We start from the raw sequence: 14,112 nt of genomic DNA, 5'->3' as shown, positions 1-14,112 counted from the left end.
GGGACTGTTCCGCTTCGCTGGGCAGGTGGAAACATCCCGCCAGGGCTGTGGCTTGTGTCCAGCAATCCTTCTCCCTCCATGGGGCAGCGAGGTGCCTGTCTGCAAGAATGAGAAAGGGAAGAGATATGGGGGAGTTTCCCCTTCCCTTTTAGAGTAGTGCTTTATAAACTGAGATGTGTTTTCCTAAACAACTGCTGGCACCTAGCTTTGCTGCCAGGAGGGATGGGAGAGGGAATGCAGCGGGGCCTAAGGCTTCTGACACGTTTCAGGAGTGTTGATGTGCCTTTAGGAAAATAAGGACCTAGAGCCAAACCCTCAGCTGGTGTCAACTGGCAGACACCAGTGACCACAGGGCTGGGAAGCTGATTTACACCGGCTGGGGATCTCGCCCTGGAGAAGAAGCATGAAAATACCAAAATGTTTTACATTGCACAACACGAGACAGTGTGGAGTTCTCAAGCCCAGGAGCACCATTGGTGTTGAGACTGCTGTTGGTCTTAATGCTGCTTTCCCTTTTCAGTGTCATGTGCTTCCAGTCTGTGGTCTTTCCCAGCCTTGCTGGAAGCAGAGCTGTGCCACAGCAGAATTTGAAGCTGGTAACAACTACTGACCACTGCATACATATACTTTTCAGAAAATCATGCCATAAAAATCATGCCACAAATTATCCCACTTCCACAAAATAGTCCCATGTGGACGGGTCAGTGAAATCATGCACGAATGCTGCTTTTGAAAACAAAATGTTCTAGCCGGAAGAGGCCTTCTGTTTTGTTCAGTGGGTTTCAGACCTGGCTGAAAACTGGCTCTGCATGCCTTGCCCTTCCTTGTAGTTTTATGGGAAGTGTACTGCCATTCTGAGGCAGTGTGAAAGTGGGCCAGGCACCACACCCAGAGGAGCAATAACCTGGTACCATCATCAGCAAAGTGATAGCAGCACAGCCCAGCAGCCTCAGTACTTCTCCTGGATTGTTGTGTGTGACAAAGTCTGTGCTCCCTCACTTGCAGGAAAAGTGAACTAAGTTAATGTCCCTAGGGAAGTTCAAATATGTGGCAGCCACACATGCTGCCCCAAGTCTCTGCCTCCGTTGGCTTGAACCACTTGAGTAATGCAGAGTGTGCAAAACAGGTGTCAGCTCTTCTGATGCTGGCTGGAAAATGTCACTGTTGCTTAAGTAAAATTTAAATTATTTTACAAGCTGGAAAACAGTGGAAAATATGCACTTGCACTCTCCTGCTTTTCATGAGCTGTTTCTGGTGTCCAGGATTCTGGTAACCCTCTTCAGTGTAGTTGCAAGTGTGAGCTGCTCCAGCTCCCATCTGCAGCAGCTCATGGCTTTTACAACCTTCCCATCCTAAAAGGAATATTTTGTGGTGTGCTGGCAGTTTGTTTGTTTGTTTATTTGTTTTAGAAGAATCTCCAACCACAGCAGATTTTTCCATTTTCTAGAAGAAGCACTGTAGGCCAAAAGAGGAATAATAAGAACTGGGAGAAAATATAATAGGTTAATGTCTCCCTAGGTCTATAAAGCAAGAAAACTAAATTGACTGTCAGTGTGAACGTAACCACATAGGATCAAAACAAAAATTCATCCACTCACATGTCCTGACTCTGACATGTGCTTAGACCAGCACATGCTCCCAGGGCATCCTCGGTATAAAACTTCCTGATTAACAGTCATGCTCAGAGACTTGCCCTGCTGGAGGTTATTGAGTCTGCCTTCAGTGGCCCTTTTAAGGACCTTCCCTCCCTGGCTTTTCCTAACTGCTTTTTGAACCTCCTTATATTTCTGTTAAACAAAGCATCTGATAGTGGTGAGTTTCACCATTTCACACTATGAGGACAGAGTGATGGGCTGTCATTTCTCAGCCTGCTGCAAAAGCACAGAAACATAGAGAGCACAGGAAAACAGCAACCTCACCGGACTGTGTCGGCACCTAGCACTGATGTGAAAATCAGAGGTGTTAGGTGGAGCAGGATTTGTCTGTGCTATGGAGCAGCAGCATCTAAACAAATATTTTTGCTAGGCTCCAGGTTAGAGGGGTACAAAGGGCTGATGCCAGGTCCTGGTCTAGCTAGGTGAGGCCCTGACTGCTAGGATATCAGTACTATTGATAAAGTTTATTGCAGCAGTACCTAAAGATCCTAGCTTGGATCTGACCTGCATTTTCTAGATGCTGCAAACATGTAGCAAAAAGACAGCTCAGCTCCCGAAAGCTGACCACTGAAACATTTATTAAGCAAGAGCAGGCTGATTCAAGTGTGTGGTCAAGGCTGTAGATAGCCACTACCTTTCTTTTGCCATTTCTAGATTTGCTGGATGTCTGAGCCTGGTGCTAGGCAGTGCAGATTTTGGGAACACCTGTCAGACCATAACCAGAAAAATGAGAAAGCCCTGTTGTTTCCTCAACTCCTTATAATGTTCTTTAAAGAGTACCCCCTGCTCCAGGGTGGAGTGCACAGCTGTCTGACACATTTGCAAAACTAATCTTGCTCTTGATATGCCTGGAAGCCGTTAGTCCAGTCCAAACTAAAACTCTTTTCTTGTTGACACTAGCCACTCAGAAAGGCAACAGAAGTGTGTATCTGTGTGTTAGCCAACACAGTGCTTCCCTCCAGAGGTGTTTAAAGGGGAGGGTGCCCAGCTCCCTCTCTTTGTTCTTTGCCTTCACCAAGATCTCTGAAGTCTGAATCATTGCCTGACAGTGAAGAAAAGACAGCCTTGTCCTCTGTAAGCTGCACTGTGTTTTGAAATAGGCTGTCAATTTCCTTAGTAGTGGTAAAAACATAACTTCTATTTTAGTTTTTTTCATTGATAGATCAGAATAGGAACAGGTCTGTAGCTTTAAAAGTCTGGTGCCCTAGACCATCCTTATATCTGCTCTGGGACTTTACAACCTGCTGTTAACACAACTTTATTTACTAAACAGGATGCAGAAAAACTAAACAATCTACCAGGAAGCTCTAAAACGTAATGTAAATCCTCTTGTGTTGTTTAAGTCTGGTTGTGCTCAGTGCTTTTAGCTGGGATATGTTGTACAGGTGATTTCTTTGCTTTTATGGAAGGCAAGGTAGAAGAGAAGGTAAAAGTATAGTGCAAGGACAGTGTAACACTAAGGCTGAAGTTTGTGAAATTGGCCATTGTATTGCTTAGTATCTCAGCAAATAAAGTCAAGTATATGCTTTTAAATATTAGTTAAGCCATGGCCTTCATGGACTGATATTGAAGAATATTGCTGTTTGATGAAATAAGGCACAAAAATAATGCTGGTAATTAGTTATTAATTTTTTTTTCTTCTTTTGCTTGAAACTCTCTTTTAAAAGCTTGAAAGAGGGTTCTCTGGTTGAAACAGGACTGTGCAGGTGATCAGAAAAGGACAGAAGACTTGAGCTATCATAGGAAAATGATGAGCCAACATCAGCTATGGTATAAATGAGAATGTCTCAAGAAGCTTATTGAATTTGTTCATAAAGGTGCTAAGTGATAAATGATGAGGAAAGCTGCTTGTCCTATTTGTATTTGATGCATGCCAGCATCTGAGTTCGCTGTTGGTCTGAATGACAGCAAACATCTGATGGCTTACATACACGTACTAACAGGATCAAAGCAATTTAGGAGCTTAAGTTACAACAGATATCTAGAGGTATGTTTCTCACAAGCATCTAAAATGTGACCTGACATATTTTTTTTTAATCAGCATATGATACACTTGCTTTTTGTATGCATGTATATTAGCCCTAGAAATGTCTTTAACTTAATGTTTCTTGTACCTCCCCCACTACAGAATGCTTTGACATGTTGTGGAAAAAAATAAGCAGCAACAAATGTGTTTGAACAGTAAGTACGCACAAAGGATCTGTATCTTTTCAGATAGACATCTAGATCAGAGTTGTAGAATACCAAGAGACTTCCGCAGGCAGAAGGATGTTTTTGGAACAGTGTGCAAATGTCCCAACTTGTTGAAACAAGCCAAAACAAGACAATTTATTCCTAGATAATTGCATCAAATCAAGTTTGAGGTAAATGCAATTTTGCCTGTGGAGGGAGATAAAAAAATGTGGCTAATACAAAATAGGAAAACAGACTTCAGGACCAAAATTAGTTCCTAATATAGCTTCAGTGGAATCAGTAGATGTTACAGTGGCAATGAATATGACTCACATTATCATATAGAAATTATATATATATGAATATGACCTTTTCAATATATATGAAAATGACCTTTTTAATAAGTTAGTAATCACTTCTAATAATGCAATTATTAAATGCCATTTTTCATAATGAGTTAGCTAGACTGTTGTAAAAGCATTTATCTAAGGCTTTTTTTGATGAGTCCTGAGAGAGGCTCTGCAAAGTGGCACACCTGCTTGGTACTCCAGTATTTTCATGCAGTACCACGGGCCATAGTCTGTTCTCACTTATGCCAAGAAACTGCAATGCAATAGGAAAGCAGGACTTCTGGCCAAGGGGAACACATATTTGTCCTAGATGAATTAATTTGAGAGAGGATGGTTATTCTGCCAATATTCCTATAACAAACAATAGCTTCAAAGTACAGCTGTAGTGTCCCTAAAATTAAGAGTTTTGCTCTGGTCAGAATAGGTTGACCACATTTAGCATTTGAGTTCTCTCTGTGGTTGATGTCTTTAAAAGGCCTTTTCATTTTTCTTCTTCTTCTTTTTTTTTTTTTTTTTTTTTTTTTTTGTGACTGGAGGTGATTCTTGAAATAAACTGTTCCAGCTGTGGGGAAAAAATGCTCACAAATTTTCATGAAAATAACGTTGTTTAACATTGTTTAAATTTAACATTGTTTAAAACTGCTCAATTTAAAGCAACAAATTTCTTCACAGAGGTCATGAGGTGTATCTAGACCATCAGAACATTTAACAATGATTTTACTGTCTAAAGAGGAAAGTGAAGGAATGGGACGAGATAATTGAGGGAATGGGGCTTGTGAAGTCCAATAATCAAGAGAGAGGTCTATGCCGGAGCCTTCATGTGAGAATGGTGCTTGAGGAGCAAAACTTCTTTAGCTCTCCAGCGTAAACCTGCTCCAGTCAACACTGTGATCCAAAAGACACTCCAGGAGAGAAGAAAGCTGTGGCTGAAACTTGCTAAGATGACTGGCTTAACCTTCAGTTTATCTGTTTATGTATGTTTTTCAGTCCACGTCCTTGTACACACAGCTTGATGAAGATGTTGAGGTTAAACTGTAGGATAATATTTGTATAATATAAGGAACTGTACAAAGCTCTGAAGGGCAGTGGCGACACAGTTTATATTTACCATATGTCTGTACAAAGCATGGAGCGTGATCTTGCTTAGTGCCTCCATGAGCTGTCAGACCTGCAGTATGACTACTCGGCACACTAGTAGTAGCACTAAGGAAAAATGAAGAATATTTAAGTACTCAGAATTTGAAGGGCAAATAGTGAAAATTGGATAGTGTTTCATATCTGCTTCATCCCCCTCTAAACACATAAAGGTGGCAGGGTGTGTGTGGTTTCTCTTAAGGAGATAATAATGGATATGAAATGCAGTCTGTTGCTGCTTCACGCTCACTGTAATCACCTTTCGTCCCTGCATGGCTGCTCTGCGCAGCCCAGCTTTCAGCTCTGTTTACCTCCTCCCCAGCCTTGCCATGGCCGAAGTGGCTGCAGGAGCTGCAGAGCATTGCATCTGGGGCAGCCATGGGAGGCAGGGATCAGCAGCCACAGGGGCAACCTTCTCTGGCTGTGTGTGCAGCAGGTATTTTCCTGCATGGTCCCTGGGCATTCTTGCTGTGGGCTTCACTGCTTGCCCTCCATCACTCATTCCATCGCTCCTGGGGACATCTTGGCTCCTCCTGCACCAGTTCAGCCTGCCATGCAGAGAGCCTGGCTTAGACAGGACCAGGCATCTCCCATTGCAATGACTGCAAAATATCACCCACCATAGACAAATATCCATGAGAAGGACTGTCGCATGGGTGTCCCCCTAAAGCATGTATTTCATGGAGAGATGCAGATTCAGACTGACCGCAGGTCAAAGAAGAAATCAATTCTTTCTGTGCTCAGCCTCTGAAACAGGAGGCAGGTGATTTCCATAGCTAAAGAGGGAATCTGGGTGGGTTGTTTTTGTTTTTTGTTGGTTTTTTTAAATTATTATTATTTATCAATTTCCACCAGAGGGACATGCTCAGTAAGGTCAGTGATTCAGCACAGATGTCGAGGTGGATAATTTCTTCGTTTTTTTCTGCAGGGTCTGGAACTCACCAGAGACCCCAGGACAACACAAAAACATAGTTTTCCACATGTTGGTTCTCATGTAAAGGATGAGACCCTTGAGTTCACGTGGTCTAGACTGAGGCATACAGAAGGTCACTTCAGTGCAGGATTATTAAACTTGACCTAATATACTCCTTTGAACAACAGTTTGATCTGCATGTCCATAAAAGGTTTCCTGGTTGTGTATGTGTGTATGCATGCATGACATAAATAAAATATGTGCTGAAGAACTGAAGATACTGAAAAGAAATCCCATAAAATATTTTTACACAGAACAGCTGCATGTCTGGTCTATTTAGCTTTATGTTAATTTCCGACAAGTAGCTTCAAATTTCTCAGCGCAAGATTCTTGTTCTTTCAGCTATTCTATAAAACTTCTCTTTTAAGCCCAACACATTGCTCTCTTTTCTTCTCCTTCACCATACATCTGCATCAGACATTATATTCGTTCAACAAGACAGCTAAAGTCACTGGCTTTCAAACTTGTGCTGTGTATTATATTCTCCTACTTGACTCTTGTTTTAAATAAAACTTTGTTCTTCATCTACTCAGAGACCAGGAAAGGGACAATTTGGCTGCAAAAGGACATGCTCTGGGATCAAATGGGGCGGGCTTGTGGAATGGGTACAGCTCCACATCTGAGTTTCTATTCACCTTCATCCTCCATCGTTTGGGGTTTTCTGGGCCTAACAGTAATCCGAGCAGCTCATTTTGACAGATTTAGAGTGTTTCATACCGTAATTGGAATCTCACTGCTTTAATGTCTTCATTCAAACAGTTTGTCTGATCACAGCACTGAAAGGGAAGTCTTAAGCTATACATAGCTTTATGTGAAAAAAGGAGGTTTATGTGATTATGGTAATAGTTCATAAAATCTAGCAGACAAAGAATAATTTAAAATTCATTTATTCATAACAGCAGAAGTTAATATTCTTCTTGCCTACAAAAGAGTTCCAGACATTAATATTTTCTCCTGGATCTCTGCTATACTGCAGAGCTAGTTTGGATTGCTTCAGTATTACAGATACCCTAACTTCTTTTTTTTTTCTGTCCTTTTTAGTCTCTTCAAAACACCGTTTTTCTTAAATAAATAATGCTGATTCCAGGAAGATGATATCAAAGCTGTCTTCCAACTTTCCTGAAGATTTATGTAAGTATTTGAACAGAACACTGAATTCTGGACTCTGTTTTGCAGCTAAGCATTTTACTGATACAGAATAAATCACTTCCCTACAACTGAAGATTTAAGGTGTAAGCAACTTACCATATCCTTTCATAATTTGAGAATTTCTTGTTAATAGTGAATTTGCTTTGGGAATAGGGGAATAGTGTGTATGCATGTCTGTTTATACGTTACGTACATTATTTCAGTAGGATATTGCTTTTTCCTTTCCTTTCCTTTTCCTTTTCTTTTTTTTTTTCTTTTTCTGATAATCCTCCCCTGTTTCTTCAGCATCTGTCTTATCTAAGATGCTTCAAACCTCCCTAAATGTAATTTTAAACTGAGCTCATAAAAGGCTGGCAACAGCCTCAAATACTTAACTAGTTACTTGGGACCAAATGGAGTGCTCCCTTGGCCTGACTTTGTCAAAAGCCTTGCATCTGAAAAAATTTGGCATGTAGCCGTGAGAGAATTGACCAGTGAAGACCGTAAGGACAGTGATGCAGATTAATCTCTGTATTAACTTCACTGATGAAATACATCTGGAACATATTAAAACAATTTTGCTGTGTGATCTGTCAGTTATCTGCTATCATTCTAGAGAATATTTCTTTAAAGCCCTGCCCTCCAGGTTAAATTAATTCAGCAACAACAAACTGACAGATCACAGGAGATGCTTTTCCATAGAGGTGTCTGCAGGGGGAATCTGCAGTTTTTGGTGTTAGGTCCATTGCCTTTTCATGTTTTTATCAGGGAGCTGAAAATACAGGGAAAATTGCTGTTAATAAAATTTGCAGATGACAACAGAAACAGAGAACTGCTGCAGAAATACTAGTATAGTCGGGACAGGAAATTTCAGGAGAACAGCAATCTGGCCATTTGCCCTTTTCTTAATACGGCGTGTTGGCTGATAAGAATCCCTGACTATACATGCCTCTGTGTGTATGTGTGCGCGCACACGCGTGGGCTCACACACAAGGATGGAAATAATGCAGTTCTCTTTTTTGTTAAACACTGGTGACCCCTGGTGAGCTTCTTGCATGCTCGCTCTACCTGAGAGGTGCATAGCTGGAGACAGGGCTTTGTCCTTAGGCCAGAGCAGGGTTGGATGAGACCACCTGTTTGGGCCATTCAGATCCACAGGATCCCCACCTTCCTTGGCAATTTCTGCAGCTTTAGAAACTTGGCTGGTTTGAACTGTGTTTACAGCTTTGTTGAGTTCATGTCTGGGGAGAATTGCCCCAAGCGCTTTAAGGGAAGTGACCTTTTCCTTTATTCGTTGTCACACGCAGACTGTGAGGAGCAGAAGCAAATAGGTTGTTGGCATCACAGAACTGATCTGAAGTGTTTTTGAGTTACAGGCCAAAAAAAAGAGGTGAACTCCTGACCTTGAAATTTATGGGCACTTGGCTACTCTAAGAGAGTGTAACCTTCTTTCTGGGGCCTTCAGCTTCACCTAATCACCTAAATCTAGGTACACAGTTTTCAAAGTTAAAAAAAATCATGCGCTGTAACTAAAAGGGGAAAAAAAGTTCAGTTCCAAAAATACACTCTGCCACAGAAAAGAGACACCTTTCCAGAATATAAGAAAAATCCCCTCCAACAACATGCACATCTGCCCGCGCAGCATCATTCCTGTGATGACAGCTAGTGCCTCATTCCTTCCCTGCTTTCTTTGCACAGGCTGTGAGACTGGCATTCCTGCTGGAGCAGCCCCAAAACAGGATGCCTGAAACAAGGAAAGAGGAAACAAGTCATTGGCGTGATCAGCATTTGTCTAGAAGGCAGAAACATCACTGCTACCAATCGTTTGTCCAAGGTTTACATTGCCATCCTTAGCCTCTGCCCCTGGCTCATCAGCAGCAAGTGGTACTGCACAAGTGGTGCTCTGCAGTGTGCCAGGGCTGTGGTGTTGTCTCCCCCATGGGGTGGGATGCCAGGCTGTGTTCCCCAGCAGCGGTGGGAGGTGGCACTGGGCATTTCTTTACCGTATCACTCCTGCCTGGGCAACCACCCCCCCGCAGAAGACTCTTAAGACTGACAGCTGTCCAGTGCCCTTTGCACAAGACTTGCCAACAGGCAAACAAGTTTCCCTGGGTGGGAATGTGATTGGTGAAGAATTATGGTCCGTCCAACAGGAAGACCAAAGGCCATACAGAAGTGCAGGAGCAGTGAGCATGCGGCAGTAACTGCAAGGTTTTCCTCCTGGAATGGGTAGAGCTTGGCCAAGCTCACCCCACCTCTGTGGGCTTGCTGCAACCAACAGCAAGACTAGAAAGTGCATGCCTGTTAATTAGTGGTGAAAATAAAATATTTCTGAAATAAGGCATATTTATAAATGGTTCTATGTTGCTAAGCACAGCTTAAGAAAAATAAATAAATCAACCAATGAAGGCACATTATTTTAATCTTACGTGAGCCACAAAGATGAATTTTTTTTTTTAACAATGTGTTATCACAGTGCCCCTACAAACATGGTGTGACTGCCAGGGTGCAAGCTGAGCCTTATTGCTGGCCTGAACTTCCCAAATCCAATTTCTAGACACTTTAAGTTTATTAGCTTATGAGTGGAAAACTGTGTCTCTCAAAGTTTTTTCACAGGTGATGTGGCTTTTGTCTCTTCCCCTTCCCACCTCACCCTGCTTTCAGGAGTTACTGATTTCCTGGAGATCCCCAAAAGCATGGGGGCACATCCCCTAGCCAGGGCATGGGCACACTGGAAGCAGATCAGCTCCTTGAGGAAGCAGGTCCAAGGGCTGGCTGCATTGACGGGTTACAGGGATAAACGCCCCTTCCCCTTGGAGTACATGTCCCAGTATGGATGACATTTCCAGAGTGTGATGCCTGTATTAGCTGAAGAGTGTGCAGTATTTGGTTTTTTGTCCCACAGTGGGCTGAAGGTCCAACAACCCCCCCCAAGGGGTTTGGACCACCACACCAGTGCTGGCACAGTGTTGTCCCACCCACCCTCTTCCCCCACCCCCACACTGTGGTGGGCCTTCCGAGGATTGTGACATGCATGGGTGCTGAGGTGATGACTGGCCAGAGAGGCACAAGGGGTGGCTCTAGGGGCCCATAGCCTCCTAGACACTGGGGAAAGTGCCAGCACCATCGCCAGCACCATTGCCTCACGCAGGTGAGCTGGGACCACACCTCCTGGAGAGGGAAGGAGGGGTCCTGGGAGGGCCCCCAGCAAGGACACCTGGAGACGCCTTCATGCTTGCAGGGTGGTGCAGACCTCCACACAGTTAATATTAAATGGCAGCCTGCAAACAACCTTGAGACCCAGACGCCTTGGGTGAAGCACAGGGCCTAGGAGAGGCTGGATATTTCAAAAGGGTTTGAAGGTGTGTCACAAGCAGGAGAAATCAGCTGCTCGAGTCCAGGTGGACTGATTTACAATCTGAGTGATGGCTTTTATGTTCTCAGAGATCCCTGACACCTGGCTGCAGTGGTCTAAGATGATCAGTAGTGTAAAATTTACTGGTGTCGGGAGGAGGACAACCTAATTCAGAGAGTAATTCAGGGTATGAATTGTGATGAGGAAAGATGGGGACAAGTCCTTGGTGATTACTTGCAAGAAGGTTTGTGAGATTTAGGCACTTATCTAGGGCCTAGAAGACAAATCTAGACTTTATCATCCAATAGCAGGCAAAGCATAAATCAGCTTAGAAAAGCAGGCATTTGTTATTGAGACAGTCTAACTGAAACTTGTATTTCAAAAAGGTTCAGAAGTTTTGGATGCCTTGTTCTTTCACATGCAGAAGTCGTTAATTCACTCCAGAGCGCCACCTCCACCCCTCCTTTGCCTTGCCTGGGATCCCAAGCTGTCCCTGCCCCAATCCTGCCTGGATCCCCGGTGTTCTGTGTCAATACCCGTGTGGTCGTCATGGTTGTACCCTTGTGGAGAGATACCTGTGGGTGGTGCCCGTTGCTCTGCTGGAGATGAGGTGCATGGGACATGAGTGTGTGCCCAGCAGCTTGCAGATGGTCCTCAGCTCCTTCCCTGCAAACTTCTTTTCTCCACAGCAGCAAGATGTCTGGAGTAGAAAATGCTTTCCATAAATTCGCGATATATGGTGACACATCTGCCAGTGGCAACAACATGACGGGGAAGAACTTCTCCAAGATGTGCAAAGAGTGTGGGGTGATGGATGGGAAAGCCGTGACCAGCACTGACATTGACATCGTATTCAACAAAGTCAAGTGAGTGTCACAGGGAGGCACAGTGGGCAGCACAGCCAGGTGGGAACAAGGAACAGCAGGAGGCAGTCAGGCTCTCATGTGAGGGGCAGCCCTGGGGGGTTTCCTATTCTGCTGCTACCCAGCAGCCATGTAACTTTCCTCTTGGTCTCCCCTCACCATAGGACTAAGGGTGCCCGTACCATCAACTTTGCTGAGTTCCAGCAGGCCATGAAGGAGCTATGCTGCAAGCGCTTCCAGGGCAAGTCACCAGAGGAAGCACTGCAGGCTGTGTATAGCCTCATCGAGGGGAAGGAGCCTGGCAGTGTGGGCACCACAGTGAGTATGACTTTCCTCACTTATTGTGTACCTTGAGCTCTGACAGGACCATTTGTCCCCGCTACAGGGACATGTGCTGTCCTCACATGTAGGACAGAGCTTGTTTGTGAGCTGTTTCCTAATGTTGGCTGCCTCTTGCTGGTTTCCTTTCTTGCAGAAAGCCACCAAGGTTGGTGGGGTCAAGAGGCTGACGGACACTAGCAAATACACTGGAAGCCACAAAGAGCGTTTTGATGAGAGTGGCAAAGGGAAGGGTCTCGCTGGCCGCCAGGATCTGGCAGAAAACAGTGGCTACGTTGGCGCCTACAAGGGAGCTGGCACATACGACCAGACACACTAGGATTGAAACTCCTTAAGGAAAGAAAGACTTTTCCCCTACAACATGGGAGGAGAGGCAAATAAAAATCTCATGCAGCCTTCTGTGTCTGTGCACCCAAAATCCGGTGGTGGGAATGCATGGGATGGGTACTGGATGACTCCAAAGAGTGGTGCAGGTTCCCCATCTGACCACAATTTGATTACTCTGTTGTGGGGTTAAATCCAAGCACAAGCTAGCCTTCTGGAGGAAATTCTTTGGGCCAGCACATCTACTGCCATCACACTGCTTTGCATTTCTAATCAAGTGAACAGTAGGTTAGTCTCTGAATAGTCACTCTTTATTTTTATTCTCCCTTCCCAACACATTATACTTTTTGCTCTGATTTTTGGGTTGGGGAGCAGTGTGTTCAAGTTTTTGCGCACCTAAGATGGGTTACATTTGAGTTGATGGTTTCTGGTGGCAAAGAGACCACCAGTGATGCCTGACCACACCTTGAAGATGCTCTTACAGGGCATAGGATGCAACATGTACCATACTGTGGAGAGTGCAGGGTACCAATAACACCAGTTCCTGCTTTTTGCTTTCCCCTTCCCCCAGGTTAATCCCTCTCACCCATTCCTTGGACTTGGCATGGTCACTCATTACTATTTCCCCAGGCTTCAGGATGCTGGCAGCTAAGGAAGAGTTTGTGAGCCTGAGGAAAGCAAATGAAGAGCTGTGGTGCAGGTGATCAGTAAGGAGGGAAGGACTGTGTGGAGCTCAGCAGGTCCTCTCTACTTGGGAGAATGGTTTGTGAGCTCTGCCTGCACCCAAACCCTTTCCCCTACTCCTCTCTTTTTCTCCCTGTGCCTCCCAGCCGCTTGTGTTTTGGCAGGCTAGTGGGACTAATATGCCCCTTGTCCATGCTGCTGGATCTGTGGCTGTGTGGGCAGTTTTGGGGTCCCTGGTGTGGGCACTCATGCAGGATACACTGCTGGACAGCAGAGGGCTGAGAGAAGCTCCTTGGGTGTGTAACTAGCTCTCAGCACACCGCAGCTGCCTTCTCTGCTGAGCGCTTTCAGTGTCCTGGAGTAAGTATAACTGAACTTTTAGGGGTAACTGAAACAGCACCTTTGGGACAGTTTCTCCTGACATTATGGAGACTTATTTAGCTGTGCTATTCCTGTCCTACAAACCCTCATCATAGGCCGTGACATGGGTGCTCAAGGCACAACACTTGCTCAGATTATGTTGCTCTTTGTCCCATAGCACTCATGAATGTCCACCTTGCTGCCCTAACCCCAGATAACACAGCAGTTGAGTGGATCTAGCAATTAAAAAATCCCACTCATTCACTCACTCGGTCTCTCATGCTGTCCTTACTTACCAATGACTTTTTAAGCTTTAAAAGTGACCATTGTGCCCCCAGGTAACTCATGTGTGTAAAGTGGTTTGGTGACCCTGGGATGTGTGGCAGAAAGTCCCACAGGGAGGTGACATGGGGCATTGGACATAATCAGCAGGGTCTTGGTAGCTAGGGACTGCAGGGGTGACCTGGGAGGAGGAAGGGGTCACAGACCAGCCTGTGTTGGCCCACAGCCTGAGCACAGCTGGAGTAGAAAGATGCCATTAGCCAGTGCTGGAGCAAAGAAACCCCCTGAGCAGGGGCAGGCACACAGAGACATTGGAGGAAGTATGACTCTAGAAGGACTGTGGCTGGTGGAGAAGGCCACACCAGAGCAGTGCAATGAGAAAAAGGACCAGCAAAAGAAGAGGAATCACAGCAGCTGACCCCAATCTCCTCCACTGCCCATGCCTCCTCAAAGGCACTGAGGGTATGGGAGACCAGGAAGGAGGCAAGAGAGC

The 14,112-nt window shown here is 44.7% G+C and overlaps 1 protein-coding gene across 2 annotated transcripts in view; it reads left to right on the top strand.

Moving 5' to 3' along the window:
• The window catches only part of LOC104053411 (tubulin polymerization-promoting protein family member 2), a 94,400-nt gene extending 80,288 nt beyond the window's left edge, over positions 1–14,112 (top strand). The window contains exons 3-6 of one of the 2 annotated variants that reach the window (XM_064439519.1): positions 7,326–7,415; positions 11,457–11,633; positions 11,795–11,948; positions 12,106–14,112. In XM_064439519.1, coding sequence (XP_064295589.1) covers positions 11,464–11,633; positions 11,795–11,948; positions 12,106–12,288 — 507 coding nt within the window. In that variant the 5' untranslated portion in view covers positions 7,326–7,415; positions 11,457–11,463 and the 3' untranslated portion in view covers positions 12,289–14,112. Of the gene's footprint in view, positions 1–7,325; positions 7,416–10,871; positions 11,634–11,794; positions 11,949–12,105 lie in introns of those variants that run through there. The other variant, XM_009514851.2, reaches the window with a different exon arrangement.

Source organism: Phalacrocorax carbo, chromosome Z (genome assembly GCF_963921805.1).
Source record: "Phalacrocorax carbo chromosome Z, bPhaCar2.1, whole genome shotgun sequence".
NCBI classification, from domain to species: Eukaryota; Metazoa; Chordata; class Aves; order Suliformes; family Phalacrocoracidae; genus Phalacrocorax; species Phalacrocorax carbo.
This window is presented reverse-complemented; position numbering and strand designations above follow the sequence as displayed.